The following is a 25230-nucleotide window of genomic DNA, read 5'->3' on the forward strand; positions in this document are numbered from 1 at the left end:
ATGGTCCCAGGCGTTCCAAGCGTAGAGAATGGAAACTGGGGACGAGAATGCGACAGCTTGATCGCTCTTCGTGAACGACGAAATATACAGAATGCAGTGTTTTGTGAAGTAAGTGTAGGAAAGAATCACGCCTTATACGTTCATCTCACACACACATGTTGATCGTTTTCGGAACGGGACGGTCCACGAATTATCTTGCTTGAAAGCCTGCTAAATAGGCAAAGTTCATGCTTGTTCTTACGGGAGAACAAATGAGCCATGTACGAGTTCCAACTAAGAAAACAATGGCAAAAATCCGACTACTGTACTGACCAAATGATGCTGAGACCAACACCTCAGAAGTTGAAAAAATCAAGAGTCGTCGTAAACAGAACTTCCAAGCTGAGGCATGTAAAGTTATGGCAGAGATCAGAAAGATAACTTTTTATTCCAGCTAACGAGTACAAGCACACGTGTATATTCTGTCTCGTCCTACTGCGCATGCTCAAAACCTGATATGTTTACATCTCCACCCTAAAAACTTTGCCGGGTGAAAGAAACAAACTTGGTCTCTAAATTGGAACCTAAATAACGCAAGTATTGTTCAAATTGAATCCAACGCAACAAAATTCTCAGACGGCTAAGCCGAATTGTTCTGATTAACAAAGTTTAAAGGTCCAGCCTTAATGGCTTCTTTACAATACGACCACTTCTGGTTGTCAGATGTTGGTCGGCACTTCCCTCACCAACTGTAGCTGGTTTCTGGGGTGTCTGGGATAATCCTGGTGACGGGACTTGGTGAGATGTAAATGTAGGTGCACTGGGCTGTGGTGGATTGTCTTGGCTAGAGAGCAGTTGACCTTCAAGGCTTGGTGCAACTTGGCCTGACGGTTTTAACTGTATTCTGTTGCGCCTTAGTTCAGAACCACTGTTTGTCTCTACAATGTAGGATCTTGGCTGGTTCATTTGCTCTTTCAGTGTTGCCGGAGTCCAGGTCTTGGTTTTTGGTTGAAACACCGATACTGGTTGGCCTGGTACTAGCTTTTGTAGCTCACGTGTGGACTTGCCATCATGCTACTGTTTCTGAACATCTTGGCGGTGCTGCAACTGATCTTGGTGGCATTCTTTTGCTTGTGACCGTTGGAGTCGTCCACTGCTGGGTAGTTGTGTGCGATATTCTCTATTGTTCAGTAACTTGGCTGGTGATGGTAAGTTGCTATCGACAGGCGTGGCCCGGTATGACAAGAGCGCAAGATACGGGTCCTGTCCTGCAGCCTCGGACTTCTTTAGAAGGTTCTTTACGGTTTGTACCATCCTTTCTATGAATCCATTGCTCTTTGGATACACTGGTGAGCTAGTAATGTGATTGATACCCCATTGGTCACAGAACGCTGCAAATTCCTTGCTGCTGTATTGAGGGCCATTGTCAGATACCAGGGATTCTGGTATGCCATGTTCTGCAAAGATTGATTTGAGGTGGTTGATTATTGCAGCAGATGTCGTTGAGCTCAACTTTCTAACGATGGGGTATTTGCTGTAATAGTCTGCGACTAGTAAGTATTGAGCACTTCCATAGTCGAACAGATCGCATCCAAGCCTCTGCCATGGATAACTGGGTACATTGTGTGGATGCAATGTTTCTTTTGGTTGCTGTTTGGAGAACTGTGCGCATGTCGGACAGTTCTCTGTCATCTGTTTGATGTCCCTTGATATGCCTGGCCAAAACAGGCTGTCCCTTGCTCTCAGGAGACACTTCTCTGTTCCCATATGTCCTTGGTGTATGATTTGTAGCATCTGTGGGCGTAGCTTACTGGGAATTACGAGTTTGTGTCCCTTGAGAATGAGGCCATTTTCAACACTCAGGTCCTCTCTGAAGTTCCAGAACTCTTTCAGGTCTTGTGGGCACTCATTTGGATATTCTGGCCATCCATGATGCACGACATCTTTTAAGTGACTGAGTACAACGTCTTGATCAGTGTACTCTCGTACTTCATCTAGTTTGGCAGGGCTGGCTGGCAGTGTTCGAGAGATTGTGTCCAGTTCCACCACGGGGACTTCGTTGTCTTCTGCAGGGGGCTCCATGTGGCTAATCCTGGAAAGGGCGTCTGCTATCACGTTGCTTTTTCCTTGAATGTACCTGATCTCCACGTTGTATTTGGCCATTTTAAGCAGGAGCCTCTGAAGGCGTGGTGGTGCGCTCGATATGCTCTTCTTCCAGATGCTTTCGAGCGGCTTGTGGTCAGTTTCGATGACCACCTTCTTACCAAATACGTAATGGTTAAGCTTTTCAAGCGACCAACAGGCAGCGAGTAACTCTCGCTCTATGTTGCTGTATCGAGACTCAGTTTCAGTTAGTGATCGACTGGCATAGCACACTGGTTTGCCCTCTTGCGTCAACACACATCCAATGCCTTTAAGGCTTGCATCAGACTGGATTAGGTTCTCCTTTTCTGGGTCGTAATAGGCTAGGACTGGTACTTCAGTGATTGCTTGTTTGAGGTTCTGGAATGCCCTTTGGTGTTCTGGTTGCCACACGAATGGTACATCTTTTTTCATCAGCTGTCGCACAGGTTCTGACACTTGGGCTAGAATGGGTGAGAACCTGTTCAGGTAGTTAATCATGCCCAGAAAGCACTGCAGCTCTGTAAGGTTCTTCGGGGATGGCATATCACGGATTGCTTTGATTTTGGTTTCGCCAGGGCGGATCCCGTCGGGGGTCCATGTGAGCCCGAAGAAGGATGCTTCCTTCACTTTAAACTGGAATTTGTCCGGGTTAAATCTCACATTGTTCTCTCTTGCTGTGTCAAGGACAGTTAGTATGTGCTGATCATGTTGTGCTTCGCCCGTGCCATAGACAAATGTGTCATCTGCAATACCGCTGAGCCCTTCAAGTCTGCCAAAGACCATATCCATTTTTTCTTGAAACACATCTCCACTGCACGTAAGGCCAAATGGAAGTCTTGTCCATCTATGCTTTCCCCATGGGGTGTTAAAGGTGCACAGCCTACTGCTTTCCTCGTCAAGACTAACTTGCCAAAATCCACTGCGTGCATCAAGGATACTGAAGTGGGTGGAGCCACTGACTTTCGGTATCACATCATCTATGGTTCTCACATAGTAGGGGTTGCGCTTGATTGCTTTATTGAGATTCCGAGGGTCCAAGCACAGACGGATCGACCCGTTGGGTTTGATGGTGACCACAGCAGAGTTAACCCAAGGGGTATATTCATCTTGGACCTCAACCAGAATTCCAGATTCTTTTAACTGGTCTAGCTCTTCTATGTAGGCTTTCTGTAGTTGTACTGGAACCTGTCTTGGAGCATGCTGTACTGGGGGAATGTCAGGGTTAGTTTCGATGTGGTACGGGGGTCCTGGAAAGCAGCCAATTCCTGTAAAGACATCCTGATATTCTTCCAACAAATAGTCCTTTGTCAGTGGGAAGGGGTGTTGTTTGCCTCTGATGTCAAATAGTTTGACAGTATTTGCATTGGGCATGGGCTTTTCACTCTGTACAACATTCTGGGTGGTTGCATTTGTGCTGGCTGTGACTGGCCAGTTGAGCTTTAGGAGGTTCAGGTCTTGTGCAGACATGTTACCAATTATGGCAGGGCCATCAACGTCAACAACTTCTGCTTGGATAACTCTGGGGTTGGAATTGTTAGGACCCTTCACATATATCTGGCAAGATCCAAGATTTGGGATCTCGGCTCCACCATAAGCAGTTAACTTCACTGTAGGTTGTTGTAGGCTTAGTGTCTCAGGGCTTAGTTGCTTGTATAGGGACTTGGGTATAATGTTTGTTTCAGCACCTGAGTCTATCTTACAGAGCGCATTCATTTGTTTTCCTTCTGGCTTCAGTGCCAAGGAGACTTCTAGCAGAGCCTTTTCTCTACAGGATACAACGTTTACACTCATGGCCAGGGGTGTTGCTTCAATTGGGCCCAGGAACACATAATCATCTAATGATTGGGTAGGCTCTGACTCAGGTATGGCATTGTTATTACTAGTAGCTTCAATCTCATGCACATCCTTCTTTTTAAGTTTTGAAAAGCATACCTTGGCAAGGTGTCCCACCTTTTGACAGTAATGGCACGTTGCATTTCTTGCTGGGCACTGTTCATAAGAGTGAGGGCCCCAACCACAATTCCTGCAAAGCTGCGTTTTTCCTGACTTGTTGCCTTTTGGGTTTTGCCTTGATCCACCGGCTACTGGGTTCAGCTGGTCGCTTTGGAATTGGTTTCTCCTGGTTGAGCTAACAGGGTGTACTGCTGACACTACTGGGTTCATTAGCTGAAGCTGCTTGTCTGCTGATTCGTCTGCTTTTGCCATTTCTCTAGCTTTACTAAATGTCAGAGCATTTCCTTCTTTGAAACACTCCTTTCTGACATGGTCTGAATTCATGCCGAGTACAAGGAAGTCTCTCAAGAATCGATCATGATGTTCCGATGGATAGTTGGCTTCTTTGACAAGGATTCTAAGCTTTGCAATAAATTCTTCTAACGATAGTGTACCTTGTCGAAGATTGTGTAGCTCCCAGGCGGCGATCAGCTCGTTTGAGTGAGGTTTCACGTAGTTTTCGAATTTCTTGCAGTAGTTTTCCAGTTTCTTTTGTTCGTCTGCCGAGAGGCCCCAGCTGTTGAACAGCTCCAAGCCGTGCTCACCGGCCCAGTAAAGCAGGTGCTTACAGTGAATTTCTTCGTCAATTTTGGCCATCGGGCCCGTAAAGAGCAGTTCACAGCGTTGTTTCCACATTTTGAAGCGTGAGTATAGGTTTTCATCCGTGCTCCAGTCCATGGTTGGACCCTTGTCAATGAATGAGGCGCTGGCGGCCATGTTGTTTTCTTGAATCGATCGTACACGTGTCGTTCGGAAATTACTTCACTCTTCCACCTTCTCCAGTGTATCGAGCTAAATGGTATGTTTGGTTACTTCGCTATCCCACTTCTGACACCATGTAAAGTTATGGCAGAGATCAGAAAGATAACTTTTTATTCCAGCTAACGAGTACAAGCACACGTGTATATTCTGTCTCGTCCTACTGCGCATGCTCAAAACCTGATATGTTTACAATGCAAACAACATGCAATTGGACAAAGAGGATATTCGACGAAGCAACTTGAATGGTAAATATCTGAGCACAACTCTTGTGTTAAAGTATCCTGATTCTTTTATTTATTTATTTTTTCTATTGTGTTCAATCAGTTTTATACTTGTTAAGTACGATTTGATATTGCTGTACGAAGCCCGAGAAAACGCTCTGAAAGTGTCTTGTTATAAATCAAATGAAGCTTTTCCCATCTGTTGTGTATGTAGTTTTTCCTACTTTCGTTTTTTATATCCGACTACGGTATTCAGAAGACAGAGGCAGGAGGGTCGGGTAGCAGTTCTCGTATGGTCTCACATGAGACAAACAAACAAAAGAATTACAAGCTTGCAAGAGCTGCTACACTTCTGAAACAGAATGATCTGTGCATTACTGCTTAATTTTTTCAAGTCTTTTTTAACAGACCTTAAGTGCAAGTGAAAACTTCCGGTTTTTGTTGCGCACCCTTGTCAAGATGAAGCAAACTTTAAAATGGATCATTTTGCTCTTAATTTGGTCAAAAATGTTCCGCACTAAAGTCCAAAATGGACTCGCCTTACCCTCTCCTTCCCCAACCGTCCAGTTGACATTAAGCGGGGAACAGGTGAATGTGCCGACGGCCAATAAAGGTTTAACAGGTTCGTCTGTTTTCCTACACTAGAGAAGCAATGCACATCAGTTCTTCCAACGATTTATTAACAAACTATCTAGGCCAGATATTCTTAAGCTTTGCTGGATACTTGAATTTCGTATCTCCGTTGTAAATGACAACAGCTGTAACTAATGTATGATCAGTTCACATTTCCGTATTTTGCAAATCAACGATCAATTTTACGAAAACTGAAGAAATTCTCGCGCGCTCGTTGGCTAATTTTTATTGTCAATAAGCGGACAGACACATGAATTTATAATTTTTACAATACTTCCACGAGCGAGACAGAGACAAGTACTCTGCGGATCCACTCGGCTATCGCCTCGTGGATCCACAGTTACTTTGACAATGTTATGACGAAATTCATGATCACTAACAGGAAAGACGCATGAAAAACTGACGTCAATTTGTTAAACAGAACAAAGGAACTGGTCACTGTTTGCTTTAAAGTGATCTATTTCCTTTAGCCTGCAAAGCTGGCGCGAGAAAAAGAGAAAGTCTCTTTGGAAATCTATCCACTACTCCATACCGTATCTGCCCAATATAGAGGAACTGATACGATCCACACAGACAGTGAAAGCTGCAGCCCGGTTCGTATGAAGGGACGTTTTTTTGCGTTTCATCCTGGTGAGAGATTGCATGACGAACCCAAACTGAGGACCCCTCCGTATAGAAGGTTGGGAGTAAGAGAAAACTTAAGACTGACGATACCCAAACCCTCAAAATGTCGGAATGTTGACAAAACGACCCTCGTTCTTTTTTCTTGAACTGACAGTATCCGATCTGGTTTGGTACGTCCACCTCGGACACACAGACACATACAGCTTGGTCAAATCAGTCCTCCTCTAGGACACTCAGGGCATCGAAGTTTTGTTTCAATTCGTGAAGCTTCCGCTTGATCTCTACTTCTTTGCCTATTTTCGCTTCCTGTGAAAATAATACACATAAGATTAGATTCAGCCAACTACAGACTCATTTAGAGTACCAAATTTACTTCTGTGTTCGTTAAATGTAATGCCGGTACAGCATTTACAATAGAGCTCTTAGTTCAGTTAAATACAAAAAACAGTATGTCAGTGGGTTGAATATTTAACGAAGACATTAATATAACAGGTTGCGATATATCAGCGTCGACAACCTGTCGAGAATGCGCTGAGTCATAATCAATGAATGAATAATTCCCATTGACAAGTTGAAAAATCGCTGAAATGCATTTCAATTCCTTCGTTCAGGGACCTTTTCGCAAATAGGGTCGCACATGAAATTGTTTGTGCCAGCGCTTTCCCTTATTGAAATATACCGAAAATGTCTTAGAAAACAAAAGTTACCTGTGGAAGCTAACACAACATCTTTCAAGACCACCAGTCGTTCCCTCGAAGCTCCCTTAACGATTATTTTATAATGCACGACCACAACACAACCAAGAACAATTCTACCTAGAATTTGACTTCCTAACAATCCAGCTAAAATCAGAACAAACACAAACAGCTAAAATTGTCACTATATATAAGTTACCTGAGTTTCTTCCAATTTTTCGCCTCTATCCTTCTTCTTTTTTAACGACTCGATTTCACTTAGCTTTCTCGTTAGCTTTCCCATCCTATTAGTGTAGTCTTCGTAAGTCAAAATACTGGGTATACCGAGCTGGACTTGATTATCTGGACTAGTAAAGACTGGACTTTCGAATTCCATGGCATTTTTGACGTTATCTGCATTGGTATATTTTACATCCATTGCGATAGGTTGAGGCCAGCTGAAGCCTAAAAAGAACGACACCTCCTCCTTAGAAAACCCTCCTTCCCGAAATGACGAATAATAAATTTCGATCGTTTTTCTTGAATCCAGAGGATTCTTCATGGTAATGATGTTCTTACTTTCCACTACCCCAGTAAGGCGTTTAAGTCTCTGTTTTGTTTTTGGATCTTCCCAGTCGGGAGATCCTTTTCCTGTTCGAGACCATCTAAGCTCATTAATATGGACAAATGCATCTAGTCCTGTACCTTTACCCAAATAGAAGAGTGTGGTGTATTGTTTAGTCTCCTTCTTGAATGACATGTTCTTGTACACTTTCTGTTTAAGCATTTTAGCGTCAGTATCAAGGTGTTCTTTACTCTTACTTTCCCATCTCTTCCTGAGCTTTTTCAGAGCGTCATAAAAATCTTCCACACGATAGTCACTCAACATGCTTAACTGATCTTTATGTGGCCAAAGAAACATAACTTTAAACAAATGTGCATAAATTCTTTTGCACCTCTCGTCGCATTTCTCCAGTGCAAATAACTTGTCCACAAACTTGAATACTTCCCTATACTCCTCCGCTGTCTGAGCTGAATTGTGTCTAATACTATTTCCAAATGGTGAGTGGAGAGCCATACTAGTTGTTACCATGAGTAGTAAGTCTTTATAACGTCCCACGTGGATGGATTCCTGATAATTTTCGTAAGCTAGCTTTTTAAGCTGCAGAATTGTTTCCGTTGCGGCATTTTGAGGTTCTGTACTGCGAATCTTGAATACACTCGAAAATATGTCACCAGCCAGATACTGATCGATTTGATACCACCTATGCTCCCAACGCTCCTCACGACTGTCGAGGTTCCACTTCACGTCACCATTGCCGAAGTAACAATGATATTGAGCTTTCATCCGAGCAATTTGCTTGGGAAGTAGTTTTGCGTCTTCACTACTTCCCTTGTAGATGCTGAACTCCTCTGTAAGTCCTTCCATACAGTGCGTGAATCTGTTTTTCAGCTCTTTTATAGACTCATGGAACTCACTCCAAGGTTCTTGAACTTCAGGAGGTATAACTTGGCAATAAGCTAGGTAACCTTGTAACCTTGTCAAGCCCTCCCGACCCCTAAAGATACCCGTGCAGCGAAGAACATCTAGCATGTAGAACATCACAGATAGTTCACCACGAAAACCACAGGGATGTTGATAGTCCACCGAGGCTTCATGTGATTTTTGAAACCACATCATGGCTTCAAAGGCAAGTGAAAGCATCTGCGTGACAGCCTTTATGTCTATTCCACGATTTTCTTTTCTGATCGGGTCAAACAAAATTTTGATTTTACTCTCAAAGATGCGACCCATGGTATCAAAAAGTAAAGCATTAATTCGATCATTGGAATTCCCTTGAATTGCCATATTACAACACTTAAAAGCCTCGTTAAAGCACTCTTCTATCCTTGATGTGTCAAATGCTGCAGCATTTACATAAAAAACTCGAGCCATTTGTTGCGCAAGCATAGGGTCTTCAAATTTATGCAGCCCTTCTCTAAGGACACCTGCAGCTTCGTGTATGCTTTGTTCCGTGGGTTCTTTCGACCCGTCACCTGTATCTTTTACGTACAAAATCTTTTCAATTAACGGTGAGAATTTTGTTTGAACTTCATCTCCATATTCATATTTCTTGCGCTGCTTGAGCATTCTGTTTGCTCCGTCAAGTAGGTAAGTTGACGTAAACGACTTTCCTTGACTTTGTAACAGAGGTGATTTCAAAAAGTCCAGGATGATTCGACTAACAGTCGTTTCTTTTCTCGCCACTATCTGGTCGACCAGCTCGCCAGCAATAATTGGATGAACTATAGCGATGGCCTTTCCTGTTCCAAACTGTGGACTGCAGTCCACCTCTCGCAAGAAAATTCGAGCTGAATGAGTGAGATTTTCGACCCAATCTCTGAAGATTCTCTTTCGAAGAAGGCTTGAAGATAACATTAACGTATCGAAGCAAGAGGCGAACACAGGGTAGGGGTTGTATATGTTGAGAAGGGATGCATATTCTAACAAGGTCAATTCGTCACGTGTCACGAGATCCAAATTCCTCCCAACAATACTCGAGGCGTACCTTGGATTGTAGTTCTCTTTCATTATCATAAACGAAATTAAATTTTCGCTTGCATAGTTTTCAAAATCCTTCTCTGGATCTTCGTTGTTAGATTTTCGTTTCATTTCTGTGTATTTGTCCTTAAACCAGTTAACTTCGTTCGGGCTTAAGTGCTGCTCGAGGAAAACACTCGTGGCTTTTTCTTTTTGATAACAATCCTGTGGCTTTTGCGTGGGCTTGCAGTAAAGAAATACACACACGGGTGAATCTGTTCTAGGAAGTTTAGTGGCTTGTTCCACAACTTGTGACCGCAATTCTCGGAACAAAAAATCATCAGTATTATCTACCAATGCTAACACGGGTGGCAACGACACTTCACTCTGCTCTCCATAGCCTATTTTTCTGAGATACAGAAGCTCTTTACAAGTATTGTCGTCAATCTTTGTAACAACCGCACAACGGTAGGGAAACTGTGGGTTGTGACGGAAATCCCACAGGGCTTGTCGAGTCATGGTGCTAGCCCCAGCTCCTATATGGTGATATAACGTTATAGTTTGTACCTTTCCTTCTGTTCCTCGAGAATGCAGCTTTTCTATCAAGTTCCTTAATTCAGAGTAATTGTCGCGTCTAAGTACATGATTCTTTTGAGCACCAGTAAACCAAAAATTCATCCACGTAACAGGATACCCTCTGTAAAAGGCTATTTCTGCCTTTGATGACAGTTTTGAACGTTGCACCGAGGTTAAATTATTTAACTCGTCGCACTCCTTAGCACTCACAATCTCGATGCCATTAAAAGAAACGTTCCCTAATGGATAGGGACTTCCTGTAGCCATGGTTACATAACGTTGTTCTCTGTCAGTTCCACAAACCATCTGCTGCATACACTCTTGAAATTCAGTCCACGACATTCCAACAACGCCCCTTTCTCTTAGTTCGTGTTCCTCTAAGCAAGTGTTAGAGAGAGTATTTTCCCATTCTGAAACAATATCAGAATTTTCGGCCACATATACCAACTGATTAGGCCCATTAAGAAACGTACAGAAATCTTTAAAAGTATCTGCCACTGGCTGATAGTCTTTTGACAAAAGCAAAAACAAGACCACTGCCCTTGCTTCAGGAATCTTCTTTGCCAGTGATTGTATTACTTGGCTAAGACCCCTTTTCCTCGTAGAATTGTTCCATTGCTTAAACCCCAAAGCTTCTTTACCAAGTTTTGCATAACCATTTCCAAATATCCAATGAGTTTTGTAGTAGATGTCTTCAATTACATTATCGTCCTCATCATAATCCTCTGCTTCGTGTATGTCGCACTGAGGTGCATCAGGCCCAGATTTGAATACCTTGCAGAGACCTTTGCCATCGGAACCGTGATCATCGAAATCAAAGACTGTGAGCCACTTGATTTTTTGGACAAAACAGAACGTTTTGTCCACGATTTCTTGATTCATACTGGCATCTGGCTTACTTAAAACCAAAATTGGGTAGACAGAGGAGTCTAAAACCTTTTTGTTTGCGCATAGAAGTCTCTTAAGTTTAGTAAAAAGATCCCGTACAGGTATCTGACTTTCCATATTCTGATTGTTGGCTTGTTCTCGCATCTTCCTTTGTTCATCTAATTTGGGAAGACGGTTTTTCATATAGTTTTCCATTTCCGGTAAATCAACAATTGCTTTTGTCTGCGAGCCATGTCTAACATAGGCTTTAGCTTCACGTTCCGTTTTTCCACGATTAAGAGCTTTAAACCCAACTTTGAAAATATCACCTTTACACAGGGAATAGTTTGGTTCGATGTCAACTTCTATGACCACTTTATCATCAGACTGTTGCTCTGCCCCCAGACCTTTTACAGGAACGAAAACAGGAGGTCGAACACAGTTGTGAACATTACTTCGACTTTCGCCAACAAAACACTTGTCAATGAACTCCGTAAGCTTGTCGTTGTAGAGGGGCTTGTTACTAACTGAAGAACCGACAATTTCTCTAGGTTTGTAACCGCAAGTTTGCGTTGCTACTTCATCAGCCACTCCAAAGTGTATTGTTCCATTCGTCCTTTCATTTAAACAACCACAGGCAAATCGCAAAGTCTCGTACACAAATTTCTTCATGCAGTCATCTTCACCAGAGTTGACACCAACTCGAAAAATTTTAAATTCGTGGACTGGATTAATCATGTCTTTTGGGCCAGTTTCCCAGCAGTTCAATACTGAACCTTCCCGGTAAAACTTACATGGGGTTCCAACTTCACTATTGAAGGATCTTGGAGATTGCAACTGTGGAGTATCGAGCGTCAACAATGGTTTCTCGTCACTTTGACCTGGAGTTGAAACAGTCTTCGTTGTGTCACTTGTAGTGGGCTTCAGTGATCTGAAGTATTTACTCCATTTTAAGTCAAGACTTGAATTGCTCGCATCAAAGGATGCATGATACTTGCTGTCTTTGAGATGTAATTTAATGCTGTACGACCGAATATTTTTTTTGTCAAAAGAAAAGCTGTACGTTATTCTGTCTTCTAACAATTGTTTGTCAACCAAAACGACAAAGAAGCTTTCTCTGTACTCATCATCTGAGAGTTTCTCTAGAAATATCTGGTCCACCCTCTCATCTCGTAACGACACCTCTTCCGAGCTTGGCCTATGCAAGCAGCTTTTGGATTCTTCGTCCCACTGGAATGCCATGGAATCTTTCTCAGGCAACAATTTTATCCATTCTGGCGTTTTTTCTATAATTTTGACCCATAATTTTCGGGCGTTATGGGCTGATAATTCCTCGTGTCTTGTGATTACAATGAAGTTAAACATTTTTTCCAGAGCATTGGCTCCCTTTCCCCGCTTAACGAAAATTGATCGTACCAAACATATATTTTTGTCTTGAGAACCCCCTGAAGGCTTGATGTTTAGTTTTAGTGCGTTTTCCAGCAATAGCTGCTTTTCTTCTTCCTTGGATAAAACGGGTTTCGACGGTGTTTTGGCTACGCTCTTGGTTGATGGATCCTCAGCGGACAGTGGCGCCTTTGAGTCATCCATTTGTTCGGTTGGCATGAGCAGGCTGGGTTTATTTGTCGAAACTTCTCTCCTAGCGTCACATGTTTCACCAACGCTTTGCTCCCTCTCGAGTAATAGCAGCTCATGCTGAAGAACAATCCATGAACCCAATTTCAACTTCAAGCATTCTCTCAGTTCTGACTCTGTTTCCCTCAGAAAAAGAAAGGCTGGGCCGTTTATTTCTTCTTCTTCTGCTTCTGTTGAAGATTCTTCTGGGATACCAATTTCTCTGAGCCAACTAGAAAGCTCTTTAGGGGTCCACTCATTCATCACCCTTGTTGACTTCTGTGTTGTCTGGGGTTTCGCCGGCTCAAACGTCTCCAAATGAGGTTTAAGGTGCTTCATCAGAATTGTGTGGGGCCCCTTTTTCAGCTGAAACACTGACAACAGTTGATTGGCGTCACGAGCTAACAACAGCAAAGCACGTCCATTTATATCTTCCTTCTGACAAATGGCAGCATACTTCTTATCTAATCCAATCTGACAAAGCCAAGAAGCTGTCTTTTCCACTTCCCAGGTTTCCATTGATTGCATAGCTGCAAAAGGAAAGCTATTACAATTATGATCACCACATACAAATGTGAACGATAATACAAAGGACAAAATTGCAGAGGTCTCGATCATTTGAGCTTTTCTCAAGATCTAGGTGGTCCATCAAAGTACTGCAGAATTCTTACAGAGAAGAGCCCTATTCTTCCACTATGAAATTAGCTACTCTCCAAGCGTCTAATTATGGGCAGTCCCCACTTTCAGTGTGGAAGGGGTTCTCCACTTTTGGATAGCAAATAAGCAAGCAAGTAAGAAAGAAGTAAGACTGGTAGGTCAACGTACGTAAGAATTACTTACTATCAGATTGGTTAAGTGTACATGTAAAAGTGTTCTACGTGGGACCACTACTTTGAAATTTCTACATGGTTGTTATGCTAGCTGCTAGTACAGAGTTTCTTCAATAACTCAATCAACGAGACTTTCAACTGGACGATGCTAGGTTAAGGACACGTGGAAAACTGAAATTTTCTCAGACCTTCAGTTTTCAATGCTTGTACGTTTCTTACGAATACCTCTATTTACAGTAAGCTTGCTTGGTGACTTATTAGAAACCACTTTCTATTCACTTCCAGTTCACCAATCTTTCTTTGTCTTCCTTCCTTTTATCAGAGGGGATGGTCCCCATGACATTCTGACCAATGCTTACTGCTGTGAACTAAGAAGCCAGTGGTAGCACTGGCTTGGCGGCGAGCTGGTGCAGAGTTTGCCATGGTTCAAATCATGTTCGTAGGCTTTCTCTACCACTGTTTTTAGTTACAGTCAAACCTGTATTGAGCAGACACCCAAGGGAACCTCACTAGTGTTTGTTTAATGAAAATGTCTGCTTAAAACAGGGAGTCCGCTTAGGTAACTGTATAGTAATATGACCACAACTTGATTACCAACTACATGGTGTCTTCCGCATTTGTTTGATACCAGTATTGCTTCATCAAAGCATAAACACTGGGAAGTGCTGGAAACTGTTGCCAGCCACCGTAGCATGAGGTCTGCTTAATACCGGTTTCACTGTACATCCTGTTGGCCGCCATCTTCTTAACTTGCATGATTCGTCACGTAAATGCACGTACATACATTATCACACATTTCTGACCTTCTAATTGTGATGTTGATGGATCTTTCTCTCCTCCAACGGCACCTTCCTCTGTGGTTTCTTTGGGACGTACTACAAACAAGAGGATTGAAAGTTCAAAAGCTCTTATTACATTGAAACATTGATTCACTTTATTCCCAGTTGAAAAGTAAAAGACATGTGGGTGACTTTTTAGAATGCTTTCTATACAATGTATATGGACGTACTTGTAAATATAATGGATCCATTAATTATGAGTTGTAACTTACAAATAAATAAATAAATGTAAATCTCTCTTTAGCTATTACTATTACTTGTTAGAGCTATTGACGAGTTTAACTACAATCTTGCTCATGTATAAGGGAAACTTCTAACATACTTCACGACCAGAATTGCGTTTATTCTTACCTCCACCTTTAAGAGAGCCTACAAAGAGTGTAAGTGTAAGACTGTCTTGATTATCATCAACGAAGGGTCTTAAACTTTGACTGTCGCAGAGCTGTAGAAAAACGTTCACGAAACATCAGAGGCACAGGAACATTAGGGACGTAGCTAAAAGCATTTGCAGTTCAGATTTGAACCCTTGCCCAAGTTCTCAATAAATCCCGAAGTACCTCGGGAATAGCCTTTTTAGAAGTTTAGAAGTTTGAGAACTAACTGACATTGTGCAGCAATATTGTCATGTACATGTAAATACATATGTTAAAATTTTATTCCTGTAAAATGGAAAAAGTGTTGTTAATTAAGTAAAGGTGGTTTAAGGCAAAGCGGTTTAAATTTTAACTGGAAACTTTAGATTCAAGTCTGTTTCAGTGGAAAGCGATATCACTATTAGGTAGTAATAGTCTTCCATTTTTCTATCTGTCTTACCTTCTTTCCATGACGGTAGATATCTTGATCGTTGATTGGAAGCCCAGTTCTCTCCATAATCTCACTTTTTATATCAACAACTGACGGCAGGTTAGTAAACTGTAAGCACAGAGGACCAAGGTAGCTATGCTCAATAATGACCTGAGTTCGGGAGCTGTATACAGAAAAAAAGGGTCATTTTTTCAGAGCTCTATATTAATTGAAGATGAATCAATTCCTTTTTTGATACAAATGCAACGGTGGGGATAGAACGTAATAAGGTAATTCAGCAGAAGTAAATGTTGTCTTCTCATTGACACAATGATGCAATGACACAATAGATTTTACCTGTTGTTGCCTACAGGCTTAGTGGTACTCTGATCCTCCACATGTATAATTTCCACCGCAACAACATTTTCTTGATTGCCTGATTCCCAACCAGTTTCATGTACAGGTAGCACTGGTTCAACTACCCCTGCCATCTGATCCTCTGCATGTATAGCATCCACCGCAGTAACCCTTTCTTCTCGTTTGCCTGCTTCCAGGCCAGTTTCATGAACAAGTAGCACTGGTTCAACTACATGTACCTCCGCTATCTGATCCTCTGCGTGTATAACTTCCACCCCAGGAACATCTTCTTCTTGTTTGCCTGAGTCCGGGCCAGTTCCTTGTACAGGCAACACTGGTTCAACTACTTCTGCTGTCTGATCCTCTGCAAGTATATCTTCCACCCCACGAACATCTTCTTCTTGTATGCCAGATTCCGGGCCAGTTTTCTGTACAGTTAGCACTGGTTCAACTACTCCTGGCGTAGTTGTAGCTTCTGCCACACTGCCATTACTATATTTGCTCTCGGGACATAAATTACCAAACTGAAATGACTCACTTTTGTGAAGCTCCAGCTTCGACACCTAAAGGAAGGTTAATAAACACTAGGTAGTATAGTACTGAGGGTAGCCAGTAAACCATGGATTAAATATTTTTAATCATATTCGACTGATGATCAGTAATAAGCTACAATGAACAACAAAAGTGTTGAGACACTTGGCAGGAAAATTCTATTTTCAAGCGTCTTGGAAACATTTACCACCCTTCCACCCACAACCCCCTCCCCCCCCCCCCCCAAACAATGTTGATTTTTCTATTTCTTAGACTGCACAGACCACAGCGCCTACACAACATTGAACTGGGGGGCTGGGGGTGTCAGAGAATTAAAGCTAGATGCAAATAAATTACAATAAGTGTTTAAATATTGAAAAGCGTCATTTTCTTTAAGTGTCTCAACTACTTTTATCACCCATTGTAGCTTTTGTTTTACTGTGAAGTTGCCCTTATACATTCACTAATATTCATCATTTTGCATGCCTTATGGTGGAGTGTTGCTACCCATGAGAAAAAACTCCACAATAAACAAGGATGACATATTAAGTGTTATCTGTGAAAGGTGAGGGCTGAGGACTATTTCCCATTAGATCTCTCATTTAATACAACAAAGAATCTTTTTCATGTTATTACCTACCACTGCTCATATGCAAGTTCAAGTGAACTACATGTATAACCAAACAGCAGATCAGACAAACCTGTTTCTGCTTCTTCTTTTTCTTTAGCTTTGGTCTCTTCTTAAATGAAGCTGAACCAACACCACCAAACCAGACTGTCAAATCATCTCCCTTTCTTCTCTTTTTCTTTGGTTTTGAGAGCAAAAGCATGCTGTAGTCAGGTGTAAACTGATGTACATGTTCTGGAGGTGTGTATATGTACTTTACTGGTTTGCGATCGATTCTTTCTTTTGGTGGTACTTCATACCTCATCTCCTTTCTTCTAAATTGTCGTTTAACATAACAACAGGCCTTCACTTGGTAGAAGCGTCCACTGTTATCACAGTACAGTAGTGTCTGTTGGTGGGAAACAACTAAGCATGAATATAATAATAATACATGTATGTCGCCAGTCAAAATGATAATCAGGTTAAAATAAAATTCCTTTGTCTCTTACCCCTAATTACGCATGGATCATGAATGATTAGGGTTAGAAGACAAAGGAAATTGAGAATCAAACAAGGTTAAAATCATTTTAACCTGAATTTCATTTTGACCTGTGAACAACACATATGCTGCCTTAACCCGAAACAGATAGAACACATTTAACATTAAGCAGGGCTAAAAATTTGCGACTCACTGGTCACCATTGCGACCAAAAATTGAGCGTTGGCGACCAAATATTAAGAACTGATCACCAGTGCAGTGCTGGAAATAGTTTTTCTTCTTTAACAGGACATGTGTCCTTTCAAATCTTCATTTTGGTCGGACATCTCATCAATTTGATCGGACACTGATTTGCATAATTGATTAGCATAATAAAATTTATTAGCATACTGTAAAGATTTTCAATACAAATCCTTCAAAACTAAATTTAAATTTGATTTATTTATCATTTATGATTAACTAGATGACTTTATCTACTAGATGACTGCAACGATCTCTCCTGGTTATATGTTCTTCAAGCAAACCTAGTTTCCTATTGAATGCTACTATTAAAGAGGGAGCCCATCACTAGGAGTGCGAAACTACCCTAATTATTCCTGTCCCGGCATTTTCACAGGCTGATCTATTTTTAGTTTGAATTTACCGCGAATTCAGACCCCCTTAGGACTCTAGCCGAGTAGGGTACATACATGAAATGCTAACAGCATATTGCAATGCATGTAACACATAATAGGGTGATTTCTGAAGAGTACTTTATTTGGCAAGTACAGGAAAGATGAACACTTCTGCTTTATGATATGGCAGCAGTCCATAATGGGCTCCTGGATATGGCTCAGACTGTCAGAGTCATAAGAGCCCAAAATTAAAAAATTCTTGAGTGGCCATCCGACAACGTGAGTGATAAAAATCAAGTAGGAATTTTATTCAGAAAAGAATTCAATCATAAAATCTGTAAAGAAAAAAATTCCAACACTTTTTTGGCCGCTAATTTTGCATAGGTAGCTAATGTAATGTCTCTGAAGGATTCATGCATTCCAAGAGACACCATTGGTAGGCATACATGACGTACTCAATGCTCAAGGGTCTGCAATGCATCATAGGGCAACTTCAAACACATTCAGCCATTTGCAAGTTTTCCAATGTGAGGGAATCCTCCACAGCAAAGCAAAAGGATATATTGCTTTCTTTTCTTATGTTGAATATTGTAGAAGCAAAGATCTTTGACTATGTATTTCTAGAGGGACATAGTGTCTGAGAAAATAACCGTTATTGATCGTCATAACAGAGAAATGTAGTCGCCATTGTGGTAGCCTGTGAACACAGATGTATTTTCGGCTGTCCACTAAACCAGAATTTTTGGTCACCAAAGATGAAATTTTAGCCGCATTGGTGACTGTACCAGTCGCAATTTTGAGCCTTTTAACAATGTATCTAACCAAATTTTATGGATGGAGTAGGACAATAACTTGGTGTTGGTTAAATGTTCGGACATCATGTCCGATCATAATGTGAAATTGGCCGGACATATTCAAAATTTGGTCGGACAATGTCTGATGACCGACTGTTATTTCCAGCCCTGCAGTGGGCGACTCATGTTTTCTTTTGTCAACCTTTTAACCTCAAAGGAAAATGACCTTACTTGTAGATATAAAAGGTACGATTTATTCGAAGCTTAAAAATACTATCTTAATAAGATAGTATTTTTAAGCATGAAAACAGGGATGAAATGTCCACCCAGGCATGGAGATTAGTTCATGAAAACTGCAATTTGGACAACCTTTTACAAGTCTGTATCACCACATTCCAACCTGTTTCAGTTTAGATGCAAACACAATTATATACCTCCAAATTTATTAGAGCCAAGTATTTTGTTACCAATCAATCAGTAATTGACCATTAATATTTTTTTTCTAAACATATAAACATGTTGCATAAAATGGTGCCTAAATATGAATTAAAATACTTTATAAATCATAAGCTCTGTGTCAAAGTTTCCACACGTAAAGGATTTTTACATGAATGTGAGGCTTGGGAATGGAACATGTATTTAAGTATTGTTATACAAATATTTGCACTGTATTGGCCATATTAATTATGAGAAAAGGCTTTTTCAAGGTAGCACCTCTTAATTATTAAACTAACATAAAATAAATACACTGTAATTTAAAAAGTAATCTGAATTTGCATGAGGAACTGCAAGTCAACAAGAGTAGTGCAAAGTGTTATGAATGTACATAAAATTTAAAGTTGCATATTTGCATGGTGTGCTTGCAAGGTGTAACTATGTGGCACTAATTCAAAACTCATTCTCACAAGCCCCAGAAAAACATTTTACAAGCATTATTTGTCTGCATAATCTGTAATTTGAATGTCCTCAAAAAAACTTCCCCAAAAAAATTCACTTCTCTTGACCAGGCAAGCAAGAGAGTATTCACTCGCTCAATATTGAAAAACGCTTATCTAAGCACTGGGCTATCGGACACGACTTTTTTTGCATGCTAAATACTGTTTAACTGCTTTACTTTAAGCTCTGATTGGAACATTGGTTCATTTGCATTACAGATTTAATTTGCCACTTTACATTTAAATATGCTTATTTATAAATCAAAAAATAAATAAATAAGTAAATAAATAAAATACAGTTTAATACAAGACTAGATACCGGTAAGTAATGTATTACTTACATTTCCTAGCAAACAGTTTGCTACGACTGCATCAGCAAGTGTCACAAAAGCATACGTCTGGAAGAAAAGAATTAAGCTGTTAACAGATACTTGTCGACCAGGGTACATGTACTTTTGTAACTTACCCCGCAAGGATACAAAATATCACCAAAATAACTAAAACTAAAACTACATCTCCATATAAATTCTACAGTTATTTAAAATAATGTCTAAATGCAGGAATTTGAACTTATCATTTGAGTTAACTACATTTTATTGTACAGGGTGCTTGGTAAGGGGTTAAGCTCATGCAACATTGTATTATCTCACTAGGAAAATTTCTTCTTCCTCTTTTGTGGTTTTTCAACATTGGCTAACATTACAAAGCAGGGAATGGATAGAAAAACAATTCTTAAGTAAACTGTCATAAACTGTACAACCAAACATCTGAAGCTGTCAGAAGTTACCTTTGTAGAGGGAATGCTAACTTTTGTGACTGCACCAGGAAAACCGCACACACCTGGTAAGTCAACCAAATTCGGTGTTATATTTAATTATATTATTTAACTGAATGAAGATCCCAGTGTAATAGGGGTATAAGATTCAATTTTTTCGGAGAAAAAAATAAACATTATTTTTGGTTTGAAAAAGACTGAAGTTTTGATCTGGACAGACTTTGTTCCCTGTAATAACCATTAAACTAAAAAGAATCAGAAAAATACTGGCAAACAATAGCAATAGCCTGTACTTCACTTGCAGATAAAATCACATATTCTGGTTTGAAATTGGGTTAGGGTTTGAAAAAGTGGCTGTACACCCTCACCAAACTTTCAGTAAAGAAAACCCCGGTGGAGAAATGCTTTGTGAAAGATAAAATATTTAGCATGTGAGCGTAGTACATTTTTGTTTGTTTTTAAAACACCTTTGTCATTGTTTTCCCTAAAAGCACGTAGGTTTATAAAGGGGGATTATAATATTACAATTTTTACTTCATTTATCCAGACTCACAAATACACACACAATCAACACACAAAAATTGTACTGAAAACAAGATAATTTTAGAGTTGATTACTGAGTACATTTAGAAAAAGTCTAGGTTCTTGACAGTATATCCAATTACTTTCAACAATCTGTTTAGACCGCTGGTAGCCCGTCTTTTCTCTTGGAGTTTCTTAGACAAGTGATCCCAAACACAAAAGGCCGTCTGGATGAGTAGGGGTTGTGTCATGTCTAAGTAGTGCCTTGCCTCATAATACATGCTGCATTTTATTTAGGGGAAAAGAGGCCCCCAACAGTTTAATAATCTCTCTGTACATGTACCTTCAAGAAAATCTTTTAAAGTACTTTCTTGGCAATCAGGTGGAAGGCCATGAAGAAACAACTTTAAGTCATCAACAAGCATATTTCTGCTGTTTGTGAAATGCACCATCGTCTGAGCCAGAAAAAGAGAAAAACAGTCAGTAAAATACAGACTATAACTACATCATGACAGTTGAACCTCTGGTTGTGGCCATCTCTCGTAAGCAACCACCTCTCCTCAGCAACCTTTTTTCCAAAATACCAAAAGTTTCCCAGTCAAATCACAATATTCGGAACCTGTTCTAAGCAACCACCCCTTGTAAGCGACCACGACCACTTTAAGAGCTAAAATGTTAATTTTTTTTTTATTTTTAACCCCCCGTAAGAGACCACTTGACAGATAATAAAGAGGAAATTGGATAATAAGGTGTTGTAACATTATCGTGTTCCTGGGTAGAACAAGGGACGAAAAATTTCTTAATGGGAAGAACAACATTTTTCTTGACATTGACTTTTCACATGAAAAAAAAAAAAAGTGACACAGCATTGGCACGGGGTAAGTCTCCACAGCTACCATATGCTATTGAGGCAAAATTTTGACCCAGCATATGGTCTAAACTCTTGTAAGCAACCACCTCCCGTAAGTGACCACCTTAGCCTGATATTTTGCATGGTCACTTATGGGAGGTTCAACTGTCTTTTTAAACACTATGTGGCAAACACTGACCTACTTAGAAAAAATTTAGATTGCAACTTTGTTCAATTCTCCATGACCTGACTCTCATTTAATATAAGAGCTCCTTTCAAAAGTTAGTGACTTGTTGAATGAATTAATTCAGTCATGACCACTGGGAAAGATCTAGAAGAAACATAATGTCAAAAGGCTTAGAACCACTTTGACAAGATGGCTTTGGAACCCAGGACATAAAGCAAATCAATATATGGAATTATAATTCCAGGACTCAGAGAAAAACTGAACATACTTGACAAATATTGATACTGATCAACAAACATTGGAAATCAATGAAAGTCAAATATAGGATTTCTAGTAATTATCAATTTTGATTAAATTCTGATGGATGCTAGAGTGTGAATTCCACTGATTTTGATCGACGACCACTGGAGGTTTTAGACACAATGTTGGGGACAAACTACAGATAATTGATTACTGCCTGGCAGGATTGAAAGTCCAAGATTTCATTTTTTCATGGCATGGCTATTTTGCTACAATAAAGCAAATATACTAGCAACAGCTCTTAATAAATGTCAAGCACAAACAAATCTGAAATCATTTTAAAGACTCTCTGTCAACTGGCATGCATTGCACGTGTTGTCAGAGGTTTCCTGGTCCATGAAACCTCTAAATTTGTTGTTGTCAGTCGTTTCGCTCTTCAATCCTTTATAATCTGAGGCATCCATCTGGATTGTTCTACATTTATGGCATTTAAAGACAAGATTCATTATCGCCCTTAACAATGAGGGGAATATGTGATCGCATATTTTTAGTTTTTTCACCTATTTGAGAAGCTAAAGAACGGCCGGTACAATGTGATTTCAGCCATGGTGACTGCGAAGAACCTTGGCAGAAGGTGTAGACCATAGACGCGAAGTCAGAATTTCAAAAAACAGTAGTTCTAAGCCAAATTGCGACTAATGCAAACATCTCCCATCAGTTCATACCAGTAAATTATATTTTAGTCCCTCAAATGCACCCAAATCCTTCTGATTTTTCTAACACTTTCTTCACCGACAGAATCAAAACAAACAGAAATGTTCACAAAGCATTCCGGTTGACAGAGTCTTTCAGAAAGACATTACTGTAGCTCAGTGAATGATTGTATAAACACAAACAAGTGTGGATGCAGCAGTCTTGCAAAAAAAATGAAACAGCAGCTGATTTGCTATGGTAGACATTCAGGAAACATGACAATTTTCTTTTTTCAGTCTATTATTTTACTCTAATGGCATTCGCTTCGCAGGACAACTGTTTATGTTAATCAATCACTAGTCCTGAAATTTTTGTGAAAATCGAACTGATTTTTATTGACAATTTTAACTAATGGATTGATACTTATCAACAAAACAAAGCAACATTTCCGACGATCGATTTTGATTGATCTGTTATGCCCTGTGGAACTAAATATAGAAGAGAAATGTGGAAATGCAACAAGCAAACAGCAAAGGGAGAGCGAAAGTAACTTGAAATAATTCAATGAAAATTTGGCGCCAATACTCGACTTTTGCTTAACCTGTAGAAACGGTCTTTTCCTTACTCGTATAAAGATATCCACCAAGAAGGATACCTCGTCCTTTGCATGTACACAGCACAGTATCAGTTAAGCCTTCATACACATGCAGCTTTATATAATGGTTACCTTATTTCAATTGATCGAACTACGGGTCTATCTTGTGTTTGAGGCCATTACATTGACCCAAACAACATGCAACGTACCTGTTAGAAGTTTCTTGGAGATCTGTATCCTAAGATATCACGTCAAATAACTCAATAATCAACTTCTAAGATAGCTTTTCGGGAGAAAAGCATGGCCATTCACTTCCGCCTATGATGAAATTGCCACAGCAACGCTCGCAAGCACTGCAATGGTGGGGTCGAAAAGCACTGGGTTTTAGTCTATTCTCGGCCGGGCAACTCCTGGTCCCCAGGGTCTTCTCGTGATTGAGTCACGTGCGCAAGCGTAAGAAGACAAATAATAATTACGAAATCGGCGGAATCGACCCAAATATGGTCCAAATACTGCAAATATAAATGTTTCGATCCTGATTGATTCATACGTCCAACTTCACATGTTCTTATACTGATTTTCAAGTTCTGCACAATTAAAGTTCGAATTTCCAACTAGTAGATTATAGGACTTACTACATATACCTTCTTTTCTACCGGGGAAACGCGCCCCATAAAATCCAACCTGACCTGTGACACTAAAAACCTCATCTACATGATTCAATGTAACCGCTGTAATTTACAATACACAGGAGAGACGAAACGACGATTAAAAGACCGATTTAATGAACACCGCCGTACCATAGATAACCCTAACAACAAATCTAAACCTACTACAGCCGCCGAACATTTCCTGTCCTCTCCTAACCACACTGCTAACGACATGCAATTAATCCCCATCGAAAAAATCGTTTCTAACCGAGACTCTATCCGTAAGGCCAGGGAAGATTTTTAATTAAAAAAGGCAGAACAATTGATCCTAATGGTCTGAACATCCGCGAAGAAACATATCAATTGTTTCCATTTGTTTTCTTTTATTATGTTCTTTTATCATGTTATTTTATTTTACCGTATGCTTATCTTCAATTTACACTATCAATTACTTTTGCGTATTTCCGGTATTACGTAAATATCGGCTACATAAAAACACGCACCAATGTAAAATCTTCCATTGTACCTGAAGAAGGCTGGTTTGGCCAGCCGAAATATAGTACACCTTCAAAAAATCATTCTACGTTGTATCGGTTTTTGCTTTTGTATTCTTCATTTTATATGTAAAGCCGATTAGATCACTATTGATCCAACGTATACCAGCAGGATCATCGTTCCGGTTGCTTGCTTAAACATTTTAAAGGCCTAAGCCTAGACTACGAGTAGTCCCTCTTTCGCTTAGTCCGTCGTGCGTGACGCGAAAGAAAACCGCGAGAAAAAAATGGCCGCGCGAAATCTTGGAGGCGAGGAGCCCAGGATTTCGCACGGCCATTTTTTTCTCGCGAATTTCTTTCGCGTCACGCACGACGGACTAAGCGAAAGAGGGACTACTCGTAGTCTAACCTAAGCCTAGCCTCGCGCAGAGCAGCCTTGACTTTTGTTGTTGATGTTTACTGATAATGATCTACTGATGATCACTTGTGTCAGCAAAGTTTCGCCCGCGTATTGTGGACCATAGTCGACCATACCACCCGCAACTTACATTTTTTGTGAAAAACATTTTCTTTATAAGTCCTTATTTTACCACTAAAGAGAAAAACTTCCAGTATGAAAAGCCTACGTTTCCCTTGAGTAGTGAATACATTATTAGAAATTTAGAATGGTGTGTCAACGAATCCAGGACCATTATCACGAATCCAGAGGTTTTTAGTTATTCTGTACACCCCATGGTGCTTTTCAGAGACAATAAACTGAACAATGAAGTAAAAGAAATTGTTTGTCAACTAGTAAATCCTCGAATTAGCGCCTCTTCCCCCCCCCCCCCCCTCGAATAAGCGCCCCT

At 40.3% G+C, this 25230-nt stretch overlaps 2 protein-coding genes across 4 annotated transcripts in view; one reads left to right on the top strand and one right to left on the bottom strand.

Annotated features, from left to right (window-relative positions):
• LOC145481019 (peroxiredoxin-4-like) overlaps positions 1-25230 on the top strand; it is a 254197-nt gene that overhangs the window by 60595 nt on the left and 168372 nt on the right. The window lies entirely within an intron of this gene.
• LOC145481005 (sterile alpha motif domain-containing protein 9-like) lies at positions 5065-25189 on the bottom strand. 3 transcript variants are annotated; one of them, XM_081459365.1, is made up of 11 exons: positions 24792-25189; positions 21017-23868; positions 20164-20216; positions 19718-19774; positions 16629-16943; positions 15397-15959; positions 15070-15223; positions 14608-14698; positions 14221-14292; positions 7230-13117; positions 5065-6641 (listed from the first exon to the last, which is right to left on the bottom strand). In XM_081459365.1, exons 2-11 carry the CDS (start codon positions 21123-21125, stop codon positions 6549-6551), a joined length of 7395 nt encoding a protein of 2464 aa, XP_081315491.1. In that variant the 5' UTR covers positions 21126-23868; positions 24792-25189; the 3' UTR covers positions 5065-6548. The 3 variants fall into 3 exon arrangements, with proteins under 3 accessions (XP_081315491.1, XP_081315492.1, XP_081315490.1); XM_081459366.1 differs by lacking the exon at positions 24792-25189 and having other exon boundaries at positions 21017-21128; positions 23448-24678; XM_081459364.1 differs by lacking the exon at positions 24792-25189 and having other exon boundaries at positions 21017-24678.

Source organism: Orbicella franksi, chromosome 3 (assembly GCF_964199315.1).
Source record: "Orbicella franksi chromosome 3, jaOrbFran1.1, whole genome shotgun sequence".
Lineage (NCBI taxonomy): Eukaryota > Metazoa > Cnidaria > Anthozoa > Scleractinia > Merulinidae > Orbicella > Orbicella franksi.

What these genes read in the sequence shown, in the direction of transcription:
- LOC145481005 (XM_081459365.1), bottom strand. Translation starts at nt 21,125, where the DNA reads ATGGTGCATTTCACAAACAGCAGAAATATGCTTGTTGATGACTTAAAG. An exon ending in AAGCCTGTAGGCAACAACAG is followed by an intron (nt 15,224 to 15,396) that starts GTAAAATCTATT and finishes TTCTGTATACAG; the next exon opens with CTCCCGAACTCAGGTCATTA. An exon ending in ATCAACATCACAATTAGAAG is followed by an intron (nt 13,118 to 14,220) that starts GTCAGAAATGTG and finishes TTCCTTTTGCAG; the next exon opens with CTATGCAATCAATGGAAACC.